Source organism: Equus asinus, chromosome 3 (genome assembly GCF_041296235.1).
Source record: "Equus asinus isolate D_3611 breed Donkey chromosome 3, EquAss-T2T_v2, whole genome shotgun sequence".
Taxonomy (NCBI): Eukaryota; Metazoa; Chordata; class Mammalia; order Perissodactyla; family Equidae; genus Equus; species Equus asinus.
Window position 1 is genome coordinate 2,094,892 of NC_091792.1, and position 26,208 is coordinate 2,121,099.

Below are 26,208 nucleotides of genomic sequence, written 5' to 3' on the forward strand. Positions count from 1 at the left end.
GGCCAATGGAATCAAATTTTTGCAAAGTTCTTACATTTTCCATAAAATTGCACAGTCACGCATCACTTAACAAGAAGGATTCGTTCTGAGAAATGTGTCATTAGGTGATTTCCTCCTTGTGTGATCATCATAGAGAGTACTTACATAAACCTAGATGGTACAGCCTACCAAACACCGAGGCTGTATGGTATTAACTGTATGGGACCACTATCATACATGTGGTCTGTTGTGGACTGAATGTCGTTATGTAGCGTGTGTCTGTATCACATCAACTCTATGTAAACCGTGGTAAGTTAAGGATGCAGATCATAGTCCCCAGAGCAATAACCAAAAGGAATTCAAAAGGCTAAACTAAAAGTCAACAAAGGTATTAAGATAAAATGTTAAAAATATTTAATTAACCCAAAGAAGTCAGAAAAGGAAGAAGAGAAACACAGCAGATGTGGCACTAGAAATAAACTAACCATATGAATAATCACATTAAAGGTAAATGGACTAAACACTCTATTTAAAAGGGAGTAAACATCAGACTGGATAAACAAAGCAAGAAACAACTATATGTGTAAATTACATGTCTATGTGTCTGGACAACTATATGTCTGAAAGTGATACATTTTAAATATTTTAAATACATAATATTTAAATTTAAAGTGACAGAATATAAATATATATTTAAAATATTTTTAAATTTAAATATTTAAGTTTAAGGTCACAGACAGGTTGAAAAAAATATAGAGAAGAAATACCATATAAGGACTAAGCATGAGAGCATGAGAAAGCTCATGTGATTACATTAATATCACACAAAGCAGATTCCAAGGCAAGGAGTATTACTGAGATCAAGAGGCACATTTCATACTGATAAAAGGTTCAATTCTTCAATCCAAGGTCTGCGCACCTTTTTTTCCTGTAAAGTTTTCTTTTGTGTGTGAAATTTTCAGCTGGATTAGAATGGACAGGCTAGGTTTGGGGTTATATACTAACTGTGCAATTACACAGCATCATTTATTATACTATTAAAAACTTTTGAGCATTTGAATAATTTCATTAACATCCAAAACCATAAGGGTGATCTGCAACCTATTAATCTACCTGTCTTAACAATGAATATTTTTTGACAGAAAGAAGTTATTTATAAAAAGAAGTTGAGAAGTATTCTAGGTATGGATGTTCTATGACATGATAACATGCCAATAATAATACAATGGAACTTTCACTGCCGAACACACAAAAAACTATAAAGTTGTTTATCTTTCTAATAGAAAACAAGGTGAATGGAATGAAATATGCATATCATGAAGCATTCTCTACAAGGTAAATTACAAGGACAGTGCTCCTTGACATCCTCAGGTTGACAGCACCTCCATCACCATTAAATGTACCGAGATGAAGTACATTACAGTGGGTAAATAAGCATAGATTTAAGGTCTTCCAAAGAAAGACCCAATAATCTTGAGTAACTCACTGGTCCACATTTTAAGAGTGTTTGTAATGAGTATCATCTCTAGTCCCAGGAATATATGGATAGAATGTTACTACTAGATAAAGAGGATTCCAGAACACACGAAATCTGCAGTGAGATGGCAACTTACTAAGATTTTACAGGTGCTAAAGAGAAACAGTATCTGAAAGTTCTCTGAGGACTTTGTTGTGTAAATTATTTTGGTAAAGATCTAAATTCACTAGGTACTCTTTCACCATATTCTTGAACTCGTCCCAGGCCAGCTGCTCTCTTTGCTTAGAAGTGTAACATTTTAGAAGTGTCCAATCCATTCTCCACACTACTCTCAGAATCATTTTCCTAAAATATAAATCTGATCATGTCATTTTTCTGCTTAGACTTTCCAATCGCATATAGAATAAAGTTCAAATTTCTCAGCATGGCATGCAAGGTGCCCATATTCAGGCCTCTATCCACCAGTATTTATCACCCCCATCAGCACTGTTACCCCAGCCCACCAGCTCCAGCATCTCTCTCCCATCCTGCCCTCCAGTCAGTCTGTTAGGGTCCTTCGTACACCAAGATGGTCATGCAGTTGCACATCTCTGTCTCATCCTTATGCTATTTTTAAGGCCTCCAGTGCTTTCTCCTCACCCCCCTACATGGCTGGTACTGTGTCTTACCTTTATGGTCCCAGGACATAGCACTGCGTCTGGCATGTAACTGCATTTATTAAACATGCTGAATGAATAAACTGACTTATTTTAAGGTCATCCACTTCAGTTGCTTCACAGCTCAAAAACACTCCAGCAGAATTGGTGAGTCTCAGTGATAAATACGGTCAAACGTTTGCCCAAGAGTAAGTCTATTCCTGCCTTGCCTTTTTGTTCTAAATCTGGTATTGTTCATAAGCCCACATTTATTGGAGTTCAGCCTTACTGACACCACTATTAATGTGTGTGATATTTTTGGATGATTTGTCCTTGTTATGTGCTCCTTTTCATATTCTTAGTTCAATTCATGCTTCAAACATCATGAAGATCACAAAAAATCCCTTTGCATTTCCAGCAGGGAGAGTGGGAAAGTAGCCATTTTAAAATATGCCCAGAGATTGTGTTCTCCTTAACAAGGCCTGCCCTCCAGGGAAACTACTTTACCTGAGCCTAAGTGACTGGGGGAAGGGAAACACTCAAGTCCAGCCCACTCTAGCCTTCCTGTCTCACCGAACTGAACCGGGGCAGGCACTAGCAAGCATTTGCAAAGGTCACGGCGCAGGGGCACAGGACTGAGACCTAAGGACAGGAATACAGAACACTTTCCCTTCCCTACAGTTTTCCTTTACATCAGTAGGGCTCCCATACAAAGGGGAATACAACTGAAAGAACTGCACATCTCAGACCTTACTTAAGAAGGAGTCTCTAGGGAAACCCAAAGATAACAGGGGAGACAAAAGCAAGGATATCAGAGAAAATTTTAGTCTCTGACTAATCTTCAAATTATACTTGTCATTTTGTCACCCCAAATCTCCAATAGTGCCTTAGCTTCTCAAGCTAGGTGCCCCATAAACACCTGCGACACAGATCTAAAACTTTACTCTCTCTCCTTCCTAGCAGCATGCCCCTCACCCATTCCCTGACTTGCTCCCACCTCCTACCTCAGTTAAGGTACAGGAACACATCCACACGCCTAACATCCCACTGGAATCCAAATCCTGATTCTACAGAGCAGTTCTCAGAAGGAAGTTAAACTCCCTCACTGAATTAAAGAACTAGTGGACGAGCCAATCAAGTAACTTATTGGAAGCAGGAGGTAATAGGATAACACAAGTTAGAAGTGTCAGCCACAGTTACAGGGCACCATTGGATCATCTTTAAATAATTATGTGTGAATGCTCTGGGTGAGTACAAAGAAATGAGAAACTGCAATAAAATTAATTATTAATCATACATACACACACACTCCTAGTAGGAAGTCAGTACATGTTTGTTGAATGAATGAATGAACATATTTTAAAAACACAATCTTGGTTATGTAGTGGAGGGGGAAAAGGATGGTACAATATCTTACTGGGTTCCTACTTTCACTCAGCCATTCAAATGCATGACACGTGCATGCAATTACTGGCACATTTTGCTAAGCATCTATCATCTCTGCTGCTTAACGTCTACAATGAAGTGAGAAATAAATAGGAAATGCAATAAGCATTCTGATATATGGATACTTACACTGTTTTCTATTCTTAACATAATTGTCTTTATGCAGCTGAGTAAGTAGCTACTATGATGCAAAGTACTGGTGTTGATAACAGCACACAGCACACTTCAGAGAAAAGAACAATGTGGCAGCTTGGAAGATTTCATACCAGGTCAGCGGCAGCCATCATTTTCTCTTTGTCTTTTACACTTAGAAGGGAATCAGAAACAAACCAGGAGTCTGATTTTTTTTGGCAACTAACCAAACCTTGTGCTCAAGTTCAATAAGCATTTTTCATATGGTTGATAAATGTTTGTACGGAAGGATTGAAATGGTTTGAATTTTTCAAAGTAATTAAATGTACTTTCTTGTATTAAAAGTTAGAAAATTGTAGTTATTTCCTCTATGTTACATAAGACTGAATAAATAGCCTATGAGCACCATGGCAAATCATTCCTCTTCTTTTCTCTAATCTAGTCTATTAGTTTTTTATTTTTATTTGTTTGACTCAGCACATTCCCTGCAGACTTCAAGGGGACATGTAGTAAGAAGTTACTTTCCATTCTATGGAAGACCATCATTTAAGACAGGCAGCAGATCAGGTTACTTTCATTTTTGTATAGACACATAAGGCTAGGTAGAGGGGGGAAGAAAACAGGTCCCATGAGTATTATTACATTATTAAACTACAAAACACGCATGGAGCAATGGATGTTAAACGTCACTTGTAAGTATGATATATTTTGGTCCTTACATTCTTACCTATCCATCAGCAGTATACTTGGGGAAATTTTAAACACAGTTTCTAACTTTTAAAGGTCTCTGAGGTTGATTACTTTTAATATACTTTAATAGTGAAAAACGTCCTTCTTTAAGTGTTCTGCAAACCCAAGGCACATATAAATACTCAAGGGTAAAACAAATTTCATCATTGGTGTTTTGGAACAAAATATGTTCAATAACTGATCTAAACTATAATTTTTGGACTGCTCAAAAAATTGAGAGAGCAGAAACCTCTCAATCATAAAACAAGCAGCTCTCCTCTAGAGAAGAGCCTTCCCACAGACTCCTGACAGCTTGGGATCAGGTTTAACATGCATTAGTGCTACAATCTACTCTCTATTTTCAAGGTAAGCAGAACATTCTGATCAACCCTGACCTTCTTTTTCATTACAGTTCCCAACACACAAGAAGCCTTTCTGTTAACTTTATGAGCTACGTACATTTTGCAAAATTAGTGGTATGCTTCAAGATCAACAACTAGATCAGTGTTAAGAGAATTCTTCCAGTTCATAGAATCACCTCAGAATTTGAGTCTTTACCAGTCATTCTACGGGCTTTGCGTTTTTCATGAACATTTATTTTCAGTTTGGAAGTCATGCATTCTAACATCTGTTCAAATTTTCCCCCTTTCCATAAAATAATGCAGTATTTTCCCCACAAACAAGGCTGATATAACCTAATGAGATTTTGAAAACAAATTTCCACAACTTTTATTTCTGTGACTATGCAATCATGTTAATAAAAACAAACTATTCTTTCATCTACCTTTAACCTATTTTAAACTTGTAAGAATTTAATATTCCACCTAAATCTCAATGTTAATATGTAATTTTTATGGGTGTGGTGGGGGAGAGGAGGACCATAACTAAAATCCCCATATTTAATTTCCACTGTGATTGTCCTTTTGCAATTCCATGAAGATGGAATTAGCAATAGACATGCATTAACATCATGTAGCTGCAAGCAGAAAATTATTAATGGAATAATATTAAGTGAATAATTAATGGGTTCTCAGCTTCAGGTAAAGTGGTGCTAAATCTGACAGGGCTGACGATACAGAACCTCACTGAACAACTGTGTACTGCCACTGCTCCACTCCTTCATAAATCAGCTCTCCATCCTGTATCTGGCTACAAGCCAGAAAGAAGGAATTATAGATAACTATTGGGAGCACTTATGTTAAGAATCTTCTGCTTTGCTCATGACAGAGCTCCCTGAAAGGAATGCAGAGACCAGAATGCTCAACAAATATCCATATAGCATTTGTATTTTGGTACCTGACGTTATTTTCGATGACACTTTTTACTCTTTCAAAAACACTGAAAAGAAAGAAAATATCTCTATGAATATATTTCTAAAATATCCCTGATGTGCCTGCAAGACCCTGCAGGATTACCCTTTGTCCACCTCTCCATTCTCTTTTCTAGTCACTTTCCCTTTTGCTTTAAGTACACTCCAATTCCTTGAGTTGTTTGGGGTTTTGAGTATTTTCTTCCTCTGTCTAGAAGATTCCCCTCTCTTTCTACTTCCCACTGCCCAATGTCACTTAATTAATTTCAGACATTACCTTAAACATCACTTACTTAAGGAAGGTTTCTGTAATCTCCCAGTCTTGGTAGTATCCCTGTTATAAATTCCTACTGCTGCCTGTAGCACTCATCATCATTATATTGATCTAATAAAGGAGTCACAAATTAGTGGCATACTGACTACAAGCATTATACTTGGCTCAAATTTTATAGTTTTTAAAAATTTGAGCCACTGTTTACAAATGGAAGATTACATATAAATATTACGGTAACCTTATTTCATTTATATTTATCCCTAAATGAAAGCAGGAAAACGTTCATGGAAAACCCAGACCACTTCTCACTGTCCTTCTTTCTCCCTCTCCCACCCCAGGGATCATCCAAAGTACCTTAAAATCTATGAAATTTCACAAATTGAATTGCATTCTCTCCTTACTTTCTCATCTTCATCAATATCCAATTCCATCTTGGGGATGAACAGGAAAATAATGAGCCTTGCCTTTAGAGTTTGCATATTTTAGTACTTTGCTCTATTTCTTAGTTTTCATAACTTGACTCATTTTGTTTCAGTCTCAACATATTTGGATGTTATTTGAAAAAAATGGCCTGGATTTCTTATCATAGATCTTAGGCAACCTGGCACATAACTATGTTACTAAAAAAATGTACTGGTTTCATGAAATATTCCACGTTATGCTTATAATGAGAACCTGCATTACAAAAGTGCTTTAAGTGAGAATAGATAAGTACCTTTCCTAGCTACTTAAGGCACTAATACAATATTTTGGGGAACTAGTGAAGTGCTACATAACAGTGAGATGCTACCAGTATTTTTCAGGTATGTGTTGAAAATGAATCCTATTGTAAAATACGTAGGTAATACCGAAATGAAATCTTCTAAAATTTTATTTAAAACTTTTACTTCCAATTAAGCTTCTGTAATAAAACATACATCACACAATTAAGATTTTTCAGCCAAATGCTAATTGCTTCCTGCAAACAGGATTTGAAACTTTTCATATGCTTAAGTCTCTTCAGTATACTCAGTATTTCCTTCTAAAATAGTTTATACATACATATTTCTTGCTCTTAATGTTAGAGTAACTATTTTACTTTAACTACATTAATTTACTACACTAAATTAAGTGTTCTTCCACACAGATTTCACAGTTTCTTTCTACACGTTCTCTAAGATAAAGGTCTTTTCTGCTTCTAAATATTCCTATCTTCGAAGATGCTCAAGCATACAAAGATACGCATTCTAAGAAATTTATTTCAGCCATACAAAATGACATAAATACGCTGAATTAATTTTCAACTGTACAAAGAAAATATACCAACAAAACAAAAAAGCATGTAAACATCTCCGCTATTACAAATCCACTCTAAAATCATTACCATTTTGGTTTTATTCAGATTATCTTATTCATCTTGAAAACTGCTTGGATGTATCCTCAAAAAAAATTTGTTTTAAATCAGCCAGATGGACACTACAGCAGAATAATATTGGAGAGAGCAGGTGGAAGGCTGACAGACTTCATCCTGTAATCGGGCTGAAAGAGCGGTAACCATGGAAACTGTTCTCTTAACCCCAGTGGCCAACAGACCGTATTGAATGGCACTAAGGCAACCCCATCGTTTGTTCCAAAATATCTTGCCACTATTTTCAGATTGTTTGAGAACTGCCAGATGCACCAATCTACCATTATTTCCTGGAGTATGAAAATGACTCACACACCAATACATGTCAAGGACTTTGAGCACCACTCGTACTTCCTCGGAATGTAACATCACACTGTATTATCTACTGCAAGTGAACAGAAATGGGAAAAATTTTGGGCAAAAACAATAATGCCTTTCTGCTGTGTTGTCTCTTCAAGAATCAAAGGGTTAGTATAAGGTGAAGAAGAGGAGAAAGAAAGAAGAAGGAACTTACAAGCCTGAATGTTACACATTCTTTGCATATTTAAAATATTAAATATGACATGTACTTTAAAAAAGCAGTTACGCATACTTGGTACCAGGTTTTGTATCAGGTGCCCTATGCATATTATCTTTAGTGCTCACCATACCACTAAAGCAGCTATTATTATCTCCATTTTACTGAAACTTTCATAATGTTTAGGATTCTCTTTCCAGTGAGATGAAAAACTTGCCTGCATTCACACAGCCACTGTGTGCCGGAGCTGGGATATGAACTCCTATCTGCCTCATTCTGCAGGCCCCTCGTGCAGCAGCAGAGCCACACCAGAAGTCTCCCAATTCACACAGGCAGTGATGGCGGAGCTCACTTAGAAATGGCGCCTAGTGTGTCTGTGCGTGTATCCATCTGAATTCACTTTTTAGGACTTTTCATGACCACTTTCCAATTTCTTTAAGCATCAAGTACAGTTAGGGGACTCAACATGACAAAAAAAGATATCTGTTTAGATCTGTTTAAGAAAGACATCCCAAATATGTGCACTGAAATTACAAATAAAACAAATGCAGGTGTAGTTAGGGCAAAGTCTGCATTTACATCCTTTCTTCTTTTTTTTTTTTTTCCAGTGAGAGTTTTCCTATAAACTTTTTTCTTCACCAACAGGAATCAAATACAGTGACCAAGCAAGTGATGAGCCAGAATAATGACACTGAGGATCAAGGCAACTTCCATCAACAGACGGCACCCTACTTCAAAAGTTTACCTTTTCAAGAGTCAGTTCTAACAAACATATACTCTTACTTTGTGATTTCAGAAAAAATTTTAACAATAAGCAGAGTTACTACTAATCTGTTTATACAAAACAGATTCCATCCCCAGTGTTTCACTGGCATATTTATATATGAAATTGGAATAGCATTAACTTCGCTTGACTTGAAAATGCAAAAATGCACAATCAGCATTCCTAATATATATTTTTTTAGAACAGACCAAAAAAATTCCTTTTTTTTTTTTGAGAAAGAGTAACCCTGAGCTAACATCCACCACGAATCCTCCTCTTTTTGCTGAGGAAGACTGGCCCTGAGCTACCATCTGTGCCCATCTTCCTCTACTTTATATGTGGGACACCTGCCACAACACGGCTTGACAAGCGGTGCGTAGGTCCATGCCTGGAATCTGAACCAGCGAAGCCCGGGCCACTGAAGCGGAATGTGCGAACTTAACTGGTGCACCAGTAGGCCGGGCCCAGCCCCCCCGCAAAATTCTTTTAATTCTAATCAATCATCCTCTGTTTACTTTGGCAAGTATGACAGGAAAACATCTGTGGGTACAGACGGTATTCCTAGTTTGTGAAACTAGCTTATTTGTTACTGTTCAACACCAAAAGGCAAAAAAAAAAAGGACAGATAACTTGATCTTCATAAAGAATCTCCTAGAAAAAAATAATATAAGAACTAAACTACTATTTGGTCATATAAGAAATAATTTATTTTAATTAAAGTTTGATAAATTAGAAAGCTGATGGTGATATTTTTAATTTTGGGGGAAGGGCAAAGAAGAAGTTTTAAATAAATTGAAGCATTTTTGTTATTATTTCCCCAAAACGCATGAAGATTTTCGACAAAGAGAGCTGGTGCAGTGCCAGGTGCAGATCATCCACTAAACATAAAAATCAGGTCTTCCTCTAGAGAGCGCTTCATAAATACACAATCTTAAGGAACCTCTCTCTCTTTGGTTTTCAGGCAAATTTATCTCGTGGATAATTTTAAGTATGTTTATCGTCAGCAGTCACGTGCGCCTGCTGGAAAACCTGGAGAACAGCGATACACTCAGCAGAAGGTTGGAGCCGATGAAATGCTGTCTGAAGAAAGCAGAAGTTTTCTACCGGAAAACCATTTCGGTTTCTGCAAAAATGTAGTTTAGTTTTCTTCTCTCACAGATTGTTACATCCTACGTGACCACGTTACTTTCATCTTTTCAACCACAGCATCAAAGCTTGGACCACCATTGCATTCCATATTCCTACACTTGAGCATTCAGCTCCTAGATTTACAAACTCCTCACCTGAGGATACAATATGTAGCTTAATATGTAGCTATCCCGCATTGTATGACATCGAATTTCCCCGCAGTGTGACTTGCCCTCCTAAGCAGACAGTGTTTCCTTTCCTCTAACTGCCAAATTTGTAGCAAGCAGCTATGGATGGGAGAGAGCAGAGTTCCATGTGAATTGCACCTTTGTACAAACATAGCATCTCAAACACCTTCCCAATGGCCTTTATTTACTCCCTATCAACTGAGGGTAAACAGGCCTGTCCTAAGCAAAAAGGCAAATATGTCATTCCCCCAGTTTTTTTCCCTTTTGGTGGCATCACTGACATGAAAGTAAGCCACAGTGAGCTACGATGAGCCAGTTTTGTATCTACAATGCTGGGCCACAGAAGAGGCAGTGTAAGAGAAAGAATCCAGAGAAGCATGATGAGGCTCAAGCAGAAGAGATTCTGAAGGCGTGGGTGATTGTTTTTGCAAATCGCTATAAGAATGCCTCATTATCTTATAATTAAATATGACTTAGTGAGTCCATCTATTTATATTATACCTGGTAAATCAGAGAAGAGAAGAATGCACTCATTAAAGCCATTAGCCAAAAGCCGGTCCCGTAGCTGCTGAAGAATTGCTACTCCAATACAGAAGGGGAAAGAGGAATTCCCAAGTAGTAAGGTATCCCAGAGGTGGAAAATTTTGTGCAGTGGAAATACATCTGTAAACAAAATATGAATTAATTAAAATAAAAAACAAAAGAAGAAAAATTAAAACAATAACAAGCTACTTTACTAGACATGACAATTACCTTATGATCAAAGTAAAACTTTTTATAAAATCTTTACCTGGCTTTGTACATTTATTGCTTCCTAAGGCATCTTAAAAACTGAAAATCAGATTGCTCAAATAGATGACATTTTCTAACCTCCATTATCAATTTGGTATAGTTATTCCATTCATTATATTCCTTCTTAGAATTTTCCAGTTACATTATTCTCACAAGTTGATTTACCTAGATGAACTGTAGTATTGTTTTAGATTCAGTATTGTTACACTTCTATTACATACTCTAAATAATTGCTTTATTAGATTCCTATCAAAAAATCCGATTAGCAATTTTCTGTTTTTTGAAATTTCTTCTTTTAATTTAACAATACTGTGGATCTTTGCAGGCAAAGGCATATAGATCTACTTCAAATATTGTACTCCATTTATTATATGTACATATTTAAGTAGGATGTCCAGTGGATTAATATTTGTAACTGATTAAAGCATTACACATTCACATAATCTGCTTAACTTCTAGAGGAATTCCAGTTTAGGAAACAAAGTATTAGTTATTAAAGAACCTCTAAAAATTGTTTGATTTGGGTGTAAAAGTTGCCTTCCAAAGCTTTACATAAATACTACAGTTAATGTTAATTTCTTTTTCAATAGAGGGCAGAGATTTTATGATGTCACGACATGTGAAAAGGGTTTTCATCCTATACAACACTCTTTTTGATATTCAGCAATCAGAAAATTGAAATTTTTTCTACCCAAATCTATTACATTAGTATTACATAAAGATGTTTACACAATTAAATCTACTTAATATGACTGCAACTATAAAATACAGGGGAAGAATGGAGCTGTCCTTTGCTAACATAATATTGAAAGAAAAGAGAAAATGATACTTACGAGTAAACATGGTGAGAAACCAAGGGATGGCATACAGCTATCGGCAGAAAAAGAGAGGGGTGTGGGGGATGGATAAAGAGGAAATAAAAGATAATTAGAATGATTAACAATAAACTAAATGGTAAAACACTCCATGTTTTAATCTACTTCACTGACTAAAATAAAAGGGAATGTAGATAATTATAATTATCACAAATGCTCTATTAAATAACGATGCCTATTTGCACAAATGATGCCACAAATGATGCACATAACCCTTCTGCCAAGGATTATTCCAGAGGATGTCTTCATTTCATGAAAGGACACACTCAAGACAATGGCTAACCCAAAATAATAGTAGCAAGCTAATTCCAAGGGCGTACGTCGCAGGTCATACAAAATATTCCTGAGCTTTTAACAGTCCTCATCAGTGCTGAGTTAGCTTACTGAATATTTTTGAGAATTGATGAGATGATACGTGCAAAGTGTTCAAATGTCTCATAAAAAGGTGTTATGAAGCATATGCTTTTTATTACACTTTCTAAATTAATAGGAAGCTTCATAATAGACTAAAAGTAGTAAGATCTAGGAATGAAATAATTTGGTCCTTTCGCTGAGTGACAAATTTATTTTCCTAAGTTTACTATCTAGGAATGAAAAAAAACACACACATACACTTTCAATTAATTTTGTGAGATTTTAGAAGAGAATAATCATTGTTAATTTCTAAAAGTAGAGCAAAATCGACTTTGTCAATAGCAAGTATCAAAAATCAATAATTTATAGAAAAATCTGAAAGTTGATTTTACTTTTTGCATCAAGGTAGGCTATTATTAGACAAAGATTTTTGTACTACCTAAAGGCTTAAATATATTTTAAGCACCTATCCATTATGAATTTATGAGTGGAACTGCATATATCTTTGCATTGCACACAATTGAGTATTTATGCTACCAAAATGCTAGTCAAAAATAAAAGTGTAATTATATACTACGTTAAAATCGAAGTACTGTAAGTGAAATAAAGCCCACTGCTCTCCACAGGATCATCATTTATATACACTGATACATTGACAGTTCTTTCAAGTGACATTATAAATGGGAAAACTGAGGAGTACAAAGGTATACGACTTCATTGTAATGAGCACAAATTGTAGAAAACAATAAAATATAAAATTTGAACTCTTCAGCCTAGTTTAAGTTTAAAAACAAAGTCAGCAGAAATTAGTTTCCTTACTATTATTCAATTTTCTTTTTTAAAATTATTTTATTGAGGTCACATGGCTTATAACATGGTGTAAACTTCAGGTGTACATCATTATATTTCAGTTTCTGTATAGACTGCATTGTGTTCATCACCAATAGTCCAGTTCTTTTGTTTGTTTGTTTGGGTTTTTTTTTTGAGGAAGATTAAGCCCTGAGCTAACTGCTACCAATCCTCTTCTTTTTGCTGAGGAAGACTGGCCCTGAGCTAACATCCGTGCCCATCTTCCTCTACTTTATATGTGGGACGCCTACCACAGCATCGCTTGTCAAGTGGTGCCATGTCTGCACCCGGGATCCGAACTGGCGAACCCCGGGCTGCCAAAGCAGAACGTGTGCACTTAACTGCTGTGCCACCGGGCCAGCCCCATGGGTTGTCTTTTTGTTTTCTTGATGGTTTCCTTTGCCTTGCAGGGCACTGTAGTCTGATGTAATCCCATTTGTTTATTTTTTCTTTTCTTTCCCTTGCCTGAGTAGACATGGTATTCAAAAAGATACTGCTAAGACCGATGTCAACTTTCTTTAAGGACATGACACAAATTATATTACCCTGTATCTTTTGATCAAAGCCAATATTTTGTCATTAGAAATGTTATCTGAATTATTTCACCAACAAGCTAACAATTCCTTTTCCTACACACTGAAAGAGTGTGTATAAGAGGAAACTACACAAAGCGAGGAGGGAACCACTGGAAAAGATCAGAGGGAAAACTCACCAGGCTCACACAAAGTGGGGAATAGTTCATCTTACCACTAGCCAGAATGGAAAAAAAAAAAGGCTGTAATAAACAAAGTATTGGGTACAGGACTCCAAAGGGTACTCAGTAATGGGGCAAAATTATTATTCCAAGTTATGTTGCTCTGGTCTGACTGAATAAACCTTAAAATCAAGCCTTGAAAGAATCAAACTGTTTCAATGTTACTTAGCTACATCCCAAATAAAGCTCAAGAATATTTACAAGAATATAAAAGTATCCAATATTCAACAAGGTAAAATTCATAATGATTGGAATCCAATAAAAAATAGCATTAGTGCAAAGTACCAAGAAAAAAAATGACCCATAACGCAAAGAAAAATCATTCAATCAAAATGGACACAGAACTGACACAAATGTTTGTAATAGCAGGCAAGGACATTAAAATACTTTTTACATTTGTACTATATATGTTCAAAAAGTTAAGGAATGATTGAACATGTTAGGTAGAGACACAGCAGATACAAAAAAAGAAGCACATCAACCTTCTAAAGAAAAACACAGTATCTCAGACAAAAAATATACTGCATGGGATTAAGAGCAGATCACCCACTGCAGAAGAAAAGATTAGTGAGCCTGAAAACATAGCAATAGAAAATATCCAAAATGAAACAAAGACAAGGAAAAAAAAAGGGAAAAACGGGCAACAAGTCCTAAAAGCAAGCAACTTCAAGCAGTTGAATATCTATGTTATTGGAGACGCCAAAGAAGAGAGCGAAGACGAGAGGGACAGAAAAACTAGTGGAAGAAGTAATAGCTGACCATTTTCCTAATTTGATGAAAACTCTAAATAAATAGATCCAATAATCTCAAGAACCCAAAGCATAAGAATCATGAGGAAAACTGCACCGAGGCACATCACACTCAAACTTCTCAAAATCAGTGGTAAAGAGAAAAATCTTACACTGAAGCCAGAGAAAAAAGACATATTATGTAAGAGCATCAATGAGAAGAATGTTTTCTTGTTGAAAACAGTGCACAACAAATGACAGTGGAGAAACGGTTTTAATGTATTAAAAAAAAAAAACTGTTAACTTATAATTGTATGCCCAGCAAAACATCTTCCAAAGAAAAAGGTAAAATAAAGACTTTTTCACCAACATGGAAGCTGAAAGAATTCATCCCCAACAGCCCTGCAGTACAAGAAATGCTGACAGAAGTGCTCCGGGCAGAAGGAAAATGATACCAGAGGGAAATAAGGATCTATACAGAAGAAAGAAGAGACTCAGGAATGGTAAATATGTGGTTAAACATAAAAGACTTTTATTTAAAAAAATCTTAAAAATAATTGACTCAAGAAAAAACAATAATTTATTGTGGGGCTTATATGCAGAAATAAAAAGTAGAAAAACAATAACAAATTCTGGGAGGCCAAAATAGAAGTCTACGTTGTAAAGTGTTTATACCATTGGTGAAATGGTGTAATATTACCTGAAAGCAGACTGTGATAAGTTAAAGAATCACAGTATAAACAAAAATTTTGCCCAGTTTTGTCAAAAATGTCTCCAGACGTTGCCAAAAATCCCCTGGCAGGCCAAACTGCCCCTGGTTGGGGACCACTGTACAAACCCTCAAGAAACCAGTGAGAAAACACAACAGGGTTACAGCTAACACGCCAACAAAGGAGGTAAAACAGAATCACAGAAAAAAATATCCAGGGATCCAAAGAAGGCAGACAAACAGGAAAAAGAGAACAAAGAACTCATGGGACAACCAGGATAAAAACAGCAAAATGGGAGATGTATAGGCCACCAGATCAATAATGACTTGTCACTGGTTCTTGTGATCATTCATTTTGTGTGTCACCTTGACCCGCCTAAGTGCCCAGATATTTAGTTAAACACGATTCTGGGTGTGTCTGTGAGCGTGTCCTGGATGAGCTCAACATGGGAATCAGTAGACTGGGTAAACAAGATTGCCGTCCCAAACGTGAGAGGGCCTCATGTGATTTGAGGGAGGTCTGAACAGAACAAAAGGCGGGGTGAGGGAGAACGCATCCTCTGCCTGACTGACAGGATTCAGCAGTGAACAAAGCATAGTGCCAGCCTGAAAGGAGCTTACAGTTCATTAAGAGCAGTAGAAGCTCACTAAATATTCTCTCAATCCACTCCAATTAGGGTCTTGACTCCACCTCACCACCAAGACTGCTCTCATCTGGGTCACCAAAGATTTCCATGTTGCTAAATCTAACGGCCAATTCTCATTCTCCATCTTTCTTTACCAATCAGCAGGGTTTGACACAGCTGACTAATCTCACCTCTTCCACCCACTGGCCTGACTTCCAAGACACGACCTTCACCTAGCTTTCGTCTTACCTTGCTGCTCCTCCTCCTCCACTCCTTTCTTGGTTCCTCTTCATCTCCCTGACTTAAACCTTGCCATGTGCTATGATTAGTGCTTGGACCTTTCCTCTCTCTTATTTTCCTCCAAATGATTACATACAGTGTGAGGACTCCCATATTTACAGCTCCATCCCAGACCTCTCCCATGAATTCCAGACTTGTATGCCCAAATCCCTACTTGGCATTTCCACTTGTATGCCTAACATGTCCCAAACAGAGCTCCTGAGACTTCTTCCAAAATCTGTGCCTCCAAGTATAGTCTTCCAAATCTCAGTTAAGAGCAACTTTATTCTTCCAATCGCTCAAATAAAGAATTCTGGATTCATTAACAACTGTCTCTCTCACATTGTACATTTATCCCCAGCAATCCTGCTGGCTCTATCTTCAAAATATACTCAGAACATGAAAACTTCTCACCAACTCTACTGCTAATTTCCTAATTAAAGCCACCATCATCTCTCGCCTAGATTATTACAACAGCCCATGACCAGTCTTCGAGGTTCCATCCTTGTCCCTCCTAGGGCTTCTCTTACCATAGCAGCCAGAATGACCTTGTGAAAACTTTTAGATCAGAACATGTCACTCCTCTGCTCAATAGCATCCAGTGGCTTTCCACCTGACAATCAAAGCTAACGTCCTAACTATGAGCTATAAGGCTCTAACCTGGCCCCCAAGTGCCCCTCTGACTTGTCTCCTTGCTGCCTGTGCTCCAGGCACACAGTCTCCTGGCTGCTCCATCACTATCCCTGGCATACTTACACTCCGGGGCTGCAGCACTTGCTGCTGCTTCTGCTTGGATTGCTCTTTCCCTCAGCTCCTTAGGGCATTTATTCAAAACTCACCTTTTCTGTGAGGCTTTCCCTGGCTACCTCATTTAAAAATTCAATTCCTTGGCCAGCCCAGTGGTGCAGTGGTTAAGTTCGCACGTTCCGCTTTGGTGGCCCAGGGTTTCCCGATTCAGATCCTGGGTGTGGACATGGCACCACCTGGCAAGCCATGCTGTGGTAGGCATGCTACATATAAAGTGGAGGAAGATGGGCACGGATGTTAGCTCAGGGCCAGTCTTCCTCAGCAACAAGAGGAGGATTGGCAGCAGATGTTAGCTCAGGGCTAATCTTCCTCAAAAAGAAAAAAAAAATAAATTCCTCCTTCACCTGAGCACTTACCTCCACGTCCCTGCTGCAGTTTTGTGGGGTTTTTTCCCCTTTAGCACTTACGACTACCTAACCAACCAGTATCACATAGCATAGTTATCTTCTCTATGGTTTACCCCCACTGAAATAAGTTCGATGAGGGTAGAGATTTGTCTGTTTTGTTTCACTGATGCACCCAGGGCTTGGGAAAATGCCTGGCACGTAGCACATAATTAAAAGATCCAAATAGTCACGAGATTTATGCACCTTTTGAGAAGTTTTTGATAAATATGAAATAATGAGAAAACTAGTTAGTCTTTTAAACTTGAAATCTTAAATTATATAACTATACTTTGACAATAATTATGAAAAAAGTTACTACAAATAAGTGAAATGAAGCATATTCTAATGATATTTGAAAAGTAATAATTAATTCAAGTTGAATAAATTTCTTTAATACAATATAAAACAACTCCTAGGTACTCACCAGCACTAGTCACCTCTTACCAAATAAATTCAGGTAAATAAATAGGCAATGTATTCTGTGAAAGTGTAAAGCCTATTATCTATTCTTTATATTTCTTCATTTAAAAATTTTAACTATTTTCATCTTAGATAATTTCTTAGGATACTGGTACATCTTGGTAATACAGTCTGATACACAAAAAAGGCAGTAAAATAAGATAATTTTAAATAGTAGGCTTTAATTTAAAAAATAGCAATTAAATAATGAAATGTTTTGTTACAATATATAAAAACATATACAATCAGTCTTATTAAGTTAGAAATATTATTAGCTATTTCCTGATTTAAAGTGGGAAACTGAAACCCAACGAAAAGCAATCATGCATGCTTTAGCTATTTTCCCCAGATCATGAAGTTGTGTATGTTTGATTTGGCCAGGGTCTTGTCTACTAAGAGTCCACTGAGTAAATGCTGCCCCCTAGCAAGAGCAAGAGAGAATAGTGACATTTAACATTTCATGAGGTGTTTTCATAAGGTCTGGTAATGTCAAAATTAGAACTGTTAATAGGAAAAACAGGATGCGGGCTCATTAACTTGATTTTGAAGAGCAGAAAATTATGCCTCAAAAACTTGTAAATGCATAAAAATGAAAAAGACTAAAAAAGGAACTATTATAAACTCTAGATGAATCTTTTGTCAATGAACTTTTTATTTATAAACATTGCATGTTCTCTCCCTAATTTCAATTAATAGTACTTAAGAATATTTCAAACATTCTTACATAAAATAATTTTCTTCTACTTTCCAATTCTACAAGATCCTTTATTTTGTCTATATCTGAGTTACTCTTGTCCTTTTAGCTATATACAGCATCACATGGCTTGATACAAAAGAAAATTCTCAAAAATCAAGAAAACATTCCATAGAAGATATGTATTGTTCCACTGTGCCACTCATTTTCAAAAGAGCATTGTTTTCCACAATGAAGGCGGATGATGGCTTCATAAGTCAGGGTAAGTTTGGTGGATGGGAAAGGGTCTCACACAAACAAACAAATACACAGTCCAGGCAGAAGCAGCACCGAACAGCTCTCCTTACTGAACAGTACTCTCGGTCTTGCGGCTTTTCAGAATCTGGGGAAAAGAGCCTCAAGTACAAAACCTGCCTTCATTTCCACAACCATCAATACGGGGACAATACTTACGAGGTGAGAACTATAAATCCATAAGATAACAGTGATTTCTAGAGTAACTCTTTAGAATATTTTATTTTTTTTTTTAAGATTTTATTTTTTCCTTTTTCTCCCCAAAGTCCTCCAGTACATAGTTGTATATTTTTAGTTGTGGATCCTTCTAGTTGTGGGATGTGGGACGCCGCCTCAGCATGGCTTGATGAGCAGTGCGATGTCCGCACCCAGGATGCGAACCAACGAAACACTGGGCCGCCTGGAGGGGAGCGCGCAAACTTAACCACTCGGCCACGGGGCTGGCCCCTCTTTAGAATATTTTAAATACAAAAAAAAGTTCTGTTCTGAAATTTTTGTGAACCAGTAAGCTTGAAGCAAAAGATTGTCGCTAAAATTAAGCGAACAATATTCCTGCATTCTTATATATGAAAACTGTTATGCCAGGTGCTTCGGCAGATACAAGAAACATGAACACTTGATTGACACATACAAACAGAGAGGTAAAACAAAGCAGTGCGGAACATAGTGCCTGGCACATCGTTGACTGCACTGAATAATACCATCTCGACTCTTGCCAGGATGTAAGTCAAGCTTCCTGAACCTGAATTTCCAGGATACACGTCCCTGTTTTCTACCATCAGAAAATTTCACCTACATCTAAAAGATCTGGCATTCTCTGACACATCGTTGATGGTAGAACCCCCACTGGGCTCCACTGATAATGCAAGCTTTTTTTTTTAACTACCTTGGTAATGTGGCTTGAGACTTGAAACTTCTTAGAGGATCTAAGTTTTCTTTCCTCATCGAACATGTGCTCACATTGCATCATCACCATTTTTTACAAAGCATTTTCATATATAACTTATGAGTCCCGTGGGTAGTAAGGCAGGTATTATCTATTTTTCCTAATTTATTGATGGGTCACCTGAGGCTCAAAGTGGGTCACTATGCCCAAAGTCACAGGTATGTAAATTACAGAGCAGGCACTAGAATTCAGGACTCTGACTGGTAGTCTCTTGTTCTTTACACCACACACGGACAGTGGAGTAGACAGAAACAAGTTGGGTTACAAGTATTTTTCTACATAACCTGGTAATGTTATGCTCTATATACTACACTGTGGGTAAATTACCTCCCACTCTTATTGCGAACATAATCGGAAAGTCTGTTTTGTAGTTTTAGTTTCAGATCCTTCGAGAGGAGCACATTATAGAACTTTCTGTGATGAAGGAAATGTTCCACATTTGTAAAAGAAAAACATTAAAAAAATTCTCAAATCCTAATATCCCAAAATAATAATACATGATAAACATTACTCTTGATATATTTCTGTGCAGACATAGCTAAAATTTTAGATAAAGAGATATACTTAGAGAAAACCTGGATCATACTACACTTGGTATTTTTATGAACATGAAACTATTTTAAATTACATTGTCAAGTATTGATTATCTATTTTGAAAGATGATAAAATTAGTACACTTATACTTTCTATCACTTCTCTGACTTCTAATACCTCAATTTTACATCAAGATTTATAACATTTACATTCTATGTCATAACATAACTAACACAATTGTTTAGTATTAGTCCAATGCTTAAACGGATTTAATGACCCACCCTGTCCTTATACCTAGTTCCTTGAGTTCTTAGTTTTATTCAGCTCCTTTCTGCTTGGATTTCATCATCTATTATTTTATATTCTGTAAAAAAAAAAAAGCTCCTAGGGGTTGTATTCCCTAAATTCTCGCATGCTTAAGTATGCCTATATGCTACATTTACATTTGAAAGACGACTTGGCTATCATGCAATTCCTCAATCAACTTACTTTCTCTCAAAACTTTATCCACAATTCTCCATGAATGTTGCTGTGAAATCTTATCTGAAATTCTCTGTGCAGTTACTTAGGTATATTTACCCTTTTCTGTTTTATTCTGTATGATTTCCTCAGAACTACTGATTGTCATTGACTGGGTTTACACTTTTATTCTGGTGTACGCTGTTCTAATGAGCCTATTATTAATATACTATTTTCAGATTTCTCTGGGCTTCACCAGTTCACTTTTCACCTCCTTTTGTTGACCTGTGATCTGTTTTTGAACTCTTTCTTCTCTTCACCAAGCTCTTTTTTTTTTTTTTTTTTTAAAGATTTTATTTTTTCCTTTTTCTCCCCAAAGCCCCCCGGTACATAGTTGTGTATTCTTCGTTGTGGGTTCCTCTAGTTGTGGCATGTGGGACGCTGCCTCAGCGTGGTCTGACGAGCAGTGCCATGTCCGCTCCCAGGATTCGAACCGACGAAACACTGGGCCGCCTGCAGCGGAGCGCGCGAACTTAACCACTCGGCCACGGGGCCAGCCCCTCACCAAGCTCATTTTTTAAAGTGAGATCATGTTGTCTGCTATTTCTGTGAGATAGCACAAGACTGTGCTTTCTGTTTCTGTTTTTGTAAGTGGTTCTTTATTTCTTTTCTCCTTCCTTCTCTCTCCTTCACCATTATTTCGTTACCTATCTTCGAATGAGTGCAGCTTCCTGCTAAAGAGTGAGTGTTAGTGTGGTGGAGGGCAGAGGTTGGGGAGGGAAGTGTATAACCTCCATTCAAACCTCAGTAATCCTCAGGGCAGGGTACTGGACTCACTTCTGGTTTTTGAGATTCTTTTTTGAGCAGTTCTAACTATTTGTGAGGACTGCTATTTCATTACTTTTAAAGAATAAGAAAGAATAAAGAGGGGCTGGCCTGGTGGCGCAGCGGTTAAGTGCGCACGTTCCTCACCTCAGTGGCCTGGGGTTTGCTGGTTCGGATCCTGGGTGCGGACATGGCACCGCTTGGCAAAAAAAGCCATGCTGTGGTAGGCATCCCACATATAAAGCAGAGGAAGATGGGCACGGATATTAGCTCAGGGGCCAGTCTTCCTCAGCAAAAAGAGGAGGATTGGCAGTAGTTAGCTCAGCTAATCTTCCTCAAAAAAGAAAAAAGAAAGAGTAAAGAGAAAATTGATTTAGTCTTTTAAAAAAATAGATGAAAATTCATTTTATCTTACAATTATCATATGGGTCTTCGGATCCTCTTATAAATCTATGATACATTATTGAAATCTTAGTGATCTTATTTTTTATCACGAAATATTCTATTCTTTTATCAAAGTAGGAATTATTTTATCATTACTCACCAATTATTCCCAACTATGCTAAAAAAGACTAAAATAAGAAAAGAGAATGAGGGAATTGCCTAGAAAGATGGTACAATATTAAAATAAATCATCACTATTACCATCTTTCATTCTTCCTGTTGCGTCATCTAAAGTATTACATCATCTTTCAAGAGGATCTAAAAGATGAATGAGGACACCATCATTATAGTCTGTTTTAAATTTTCAATGAACATATAGTTGAGAAATCAGAATTTTTCATTTTCCACCTTTACTAGCAAAGAGAAGAAAATTGACAGAGGATAATGCTTCACAATTATTAGACCAATCATAAGACTGGTAGTAGTATTCTAGACTCTAGTGAAATGGTAACACTGTTCATTCAAGTGAAATTTCAAACTGTGAATTCTCAGGTGATGGTATCTTAGATGAATCCTCAAACACAAGAATGAGTAACAGTGTTAGCCTTTTAATGGGAAGGACCTCATCACACAATATTTTGCAACATGAACCTGGACCATCCTATTTTGCTTCTTAAAAAGATGTGTGAGGGTAATCTTTAATTTTTTAATGATATTTCTGCACCAAAATTTTATACAATTTAAGTGGACAAACGCTAAAGGTAGGTGTGTTTACAAAGTGATTGGAAGAAAATAGCTGATTAGAAAGAAATCATTAGATTTATCATTCTAACTTGTGTTCATAAACCTAAAAATGAAAATATTTTGCAATTATGGAACAAAAAAGATAGCTGTTCTCCAACAAAGTTATGAGCCCCGTCAGTATTTTGTTTTGATAGTTGCATTTTGACCATGCAAGTACAAGAAGAACCAGAGAAAAGCTAGAACCCATTAGAGATGCATTTGAAATCTGGAATCAGTATTTACAAGATGGACATGCTTCAGGTTCATGCATGACAGATGAGCAGAAAGTTCAAGGCATGCATATTTCACATATATATATTTCAAAACAAGGAATATATGGAGTAAAACTTGGGATCTGCTATGTTTAAATCCTTAGTAAAATTTTTCTTTCTCCTTTTTTTTTGAGGAAGATTAGCCCTGAGCTAACATCTGCTGCCAATCCTCCTCTTTTTGCTGAGGAAGACTGGCCCTGAGCTAACATCCATGCCCATCTTCTTCTATTTTATATGTGGGATGCCTACCACAGAATGGCTTGATAAGTGGTGCCATGTCCGCACCCAGGATCCGAACCAGCAAACCCTGGGCCGTCGAAGTGGAATGTGTGCACTTAACCGCTGTGCCACGAGGCCGGCCCCTAAATCCTTAGTAAAATTTTTAATAAAGTTAATTTTACTATGCCTGTATTCTACTTCTGCCAATCATTCAAAAAATTACTTAAACATATAAAAATAATTTAAAAGGTCCATTAGACCCACATGATAAATGGTTAATTTTCTTTCCCTTGTATACCAAAGGTTATACTAGTTACATCTTTTGCACATACTGATTTCCCTAATACTTACAAAGGAATCAAAAAGAGTAACTGCATAAACATACCTTTCTCTATTCTAACTTGACTTACAATATTGAACTGAAAAACTATAAAGTAGAAATTAGTAATAAAATCATTGGATAATTTAATGGTTCTGAGATTCACATTATCATTTTGAGGAAGGATTAGCTATACTTCCAGAGTACTTTTCAACGATCTCACTGAGTACTAAAAAATCTTCAAAATTTTCAAACAATTAATTTTAATTTAAGTAAAAGGGTATAAAACATGCTATATAGCATTTTCTGAGAGACAGAAGAGTAGCTTAAAAATCAAGCAAACAAAAAAGGTTAATTCAAAGTGGTAAGTGGCAATCTCACCAACTCAGACAAACAAGAAAGTCTTTACTGTTAGGATTATATTTCCTCTGACAAAGTATTCGTTAACTGATGCAGCAAGATAATATATCCATTACAGCTTGTAATATAATGCCTTTCTAAGTATAAATCATATTAATATAACCAAAGAAACAGTGCAGCATGATCAGACTCCAATCATAAGTACAACAAGAACACCAATAATGGTTAACCCCTTAACACTTACTGTGTTCCTGGAACTGGGTTGAACAGTTTAATATGTACTACCTCATTTAATTTTCACGATAACTCTCTGATTTACTGTAATCAACATCAACAGTAAGAGGACTGTGGATATGAGAAACTTACAATTCAGCTAAGAATTTGAAGAGTCAGGATGAGAACTCCGGCCACCGGACACCGCTGTCTAAGTGCTTACTCTCCACACCAGCTTTCTCCAGCCGTGGTCACAGGCCCCCGGGGATCTTCAGGACGTTTTAGGGGGCCACAAATTCCAAGCTATTTTCATATCGACACTAAGATGTTTTCTGCTCTTTTTTTACCATGTTAACATTTGTGCTAACGGTGCAAAACCACTGGTGGATGAAACTGTTGGCAACTCATCACAAACCCAGACCGCGGCCTGAAGCCTAACAGCCATATTCCTGTGAGGGAGTGGAAATCACTAATTGTGTTACGCATCCTGCTAACCGTTTCACGAGAAGACAAACTGAGGAGCGTGCATACAGCACGTGTGCCTTGTAATGAAGGACAAAGACCGTCTCGAGAGAAAGCACTTGGACAGTCATTGGAGCTTCAAGTCAACATAGCTGCTTTTTACTTGAAAGAATGACATACGAAAAATGATTTTTTTCAGGCTTGGATATTTGGCATACATTTCTCAAAAATGAATGAAGTGAGCCTGTCACTCCAAGAAAAAATTCTAGCTGTCAGGCGAAGATTAGAATTTTGGAAAACTTTTATGTGCCACTGTGAGCTTGGCAGCTTCCCAATGCTTTATGGCTTTGTGAATGAGATTCATGGTGATATTAGTGAACTGATTTTTTTCATACTGTATAATGAACTGTTTCATAGTTGGAAGATCTACATAACTTAGCAAACCAATATTTTCCAAATGACCAGTGCATGACATTACAAAATCATGCATGGATAAAAGCCATTCAAAGTACAAGATAGACGGATGGATTTGGATGTAACAGAGTACGAAAAGTTCATTGATACGGTTTTAGATTGTACACTGCCACTAAGCTTTAAGAAACTACCACAGTCTGAAACGCCCTCTGCCAACCACACATCTGTGTGAGGCGAGATTTTCTTCACATACTTCAACCAAAACAATGCATCACAATCGACTAAATTTAGGAGCAGATATAAGAATCTAGCTTTCTTCTATTAAGTAGAGATTGCAAAAATATAAAACAATACTACTCTGTTTTGGAAAACAATTATTTTTCAGAAAAATATGTTATTTTGGTTAACATGCATTGGTTTTGTTATTGCCATTTTTAAATAAATTAATACAAAAGCATTTTTTAAATGTCCCAGTAAATATTGATAGATACGACCCACATAATCTCTTTGGGATTCTAGGTAATTTTTAAAAATGTTAAGGGGTTGTGAGACCAAACAGTTTGAGAACCGCTGCTGTATGCCATACTTCCTTTCACTTGTGTCTCAATCAGTATAAGGATAACATTAGATTGGAAAGAGGGAGGGGGGATTCAACTGAGGATTTACTAAATAGGGAACCTTGCTGAATATTTAACTTGTGTGTATCTGTTCTTAGCAAGAAGGTACTAAAATATTACTTTACCATTCCTGGTGGAATTAACAAGTCTTGGGTTTCCAAGATTTGGGCCTTTCTGAAAGGTAATTAAGCTGTATTGTAAGAAAGAGAGCTCAATAAGCCACTTGTATTCAAGGGCCTTAAAGAGCCCTAGGTCAGCATAATGGGTTTAGGACTACTGTCAGGGACACCATAGCTGCAGCCAGACAAAAGGATACATCCTAGCACTCTAGATACGGACCAGGACAGGTTAGTGGGGACTCGTGATGGGAAATTCAAAATATGGTGCACTTTCCTAATTTACCCTGTAACCACATCTTGATAAAATCTGAAAAGCTCCTTATCAGTAGTCTCCTCTTTAATTAAAATCTAAAATTTCTTTATGTAACAATAACATCGTCAAGGCTGGGAATAAATGATGGAACAAATGAACAAACAAGCAGATGAATACGTAAATATTTCTGAGCAATCCTTTCACATTTTCTCTTAGTACAAACTCAGTTGAATATAAATTCTGAAAAAAACGGTAGTGATAAGCTTTTAGGGAGGAGCACATCAGTAGTGGTGTAAGCATCCATTTAGACTGCAGTTGGGGCCGGCCCCGTGGCTGAGTGGTTAAGTTTGTGCGCTCTGCTGCAGGTGGCCCAGTGTTTCGTTGGTTCAAATCCTGGGCGGGGACATGGCACCGCTCAATGAGCCACACTGAGGCAGTGTTCCACATGCCACAACTACA

The 26,208-nt window shown here is 37.0% G+C and overlaps 1 protein-coding gene across 6 annotated transcripts in view; it reads right to left on the reverse strand.

Annotated features, from left to right (window-relative positions):
- Positions 1-26,208, reverse strand: part of TBCK (TBC1 domain containing kinase) — a 196,946-nt gene that overhangs the window by 80,042 nt on the left and 90,696 nt on the right. For all 6 annotated transcript variants that reach the window (XM_014839107.3, XM_070504540.1, XM_070504538.1 and 3 more), the window contains 2 exons: positions 11,590-11,626; positions 10,466-10,627 (listed from right to left, as the gene is read on the reverse strand). In XM_014839107.3, the coding sequence (XP_014694593.1) occupies positions 10,466-10,627; positions 11,590-11,626 (199 nt within the window). The remainder of the gene's footprint in view (positions 1-10,465; positions 10,628-11,589; positions 11,627-26,208) is intronic.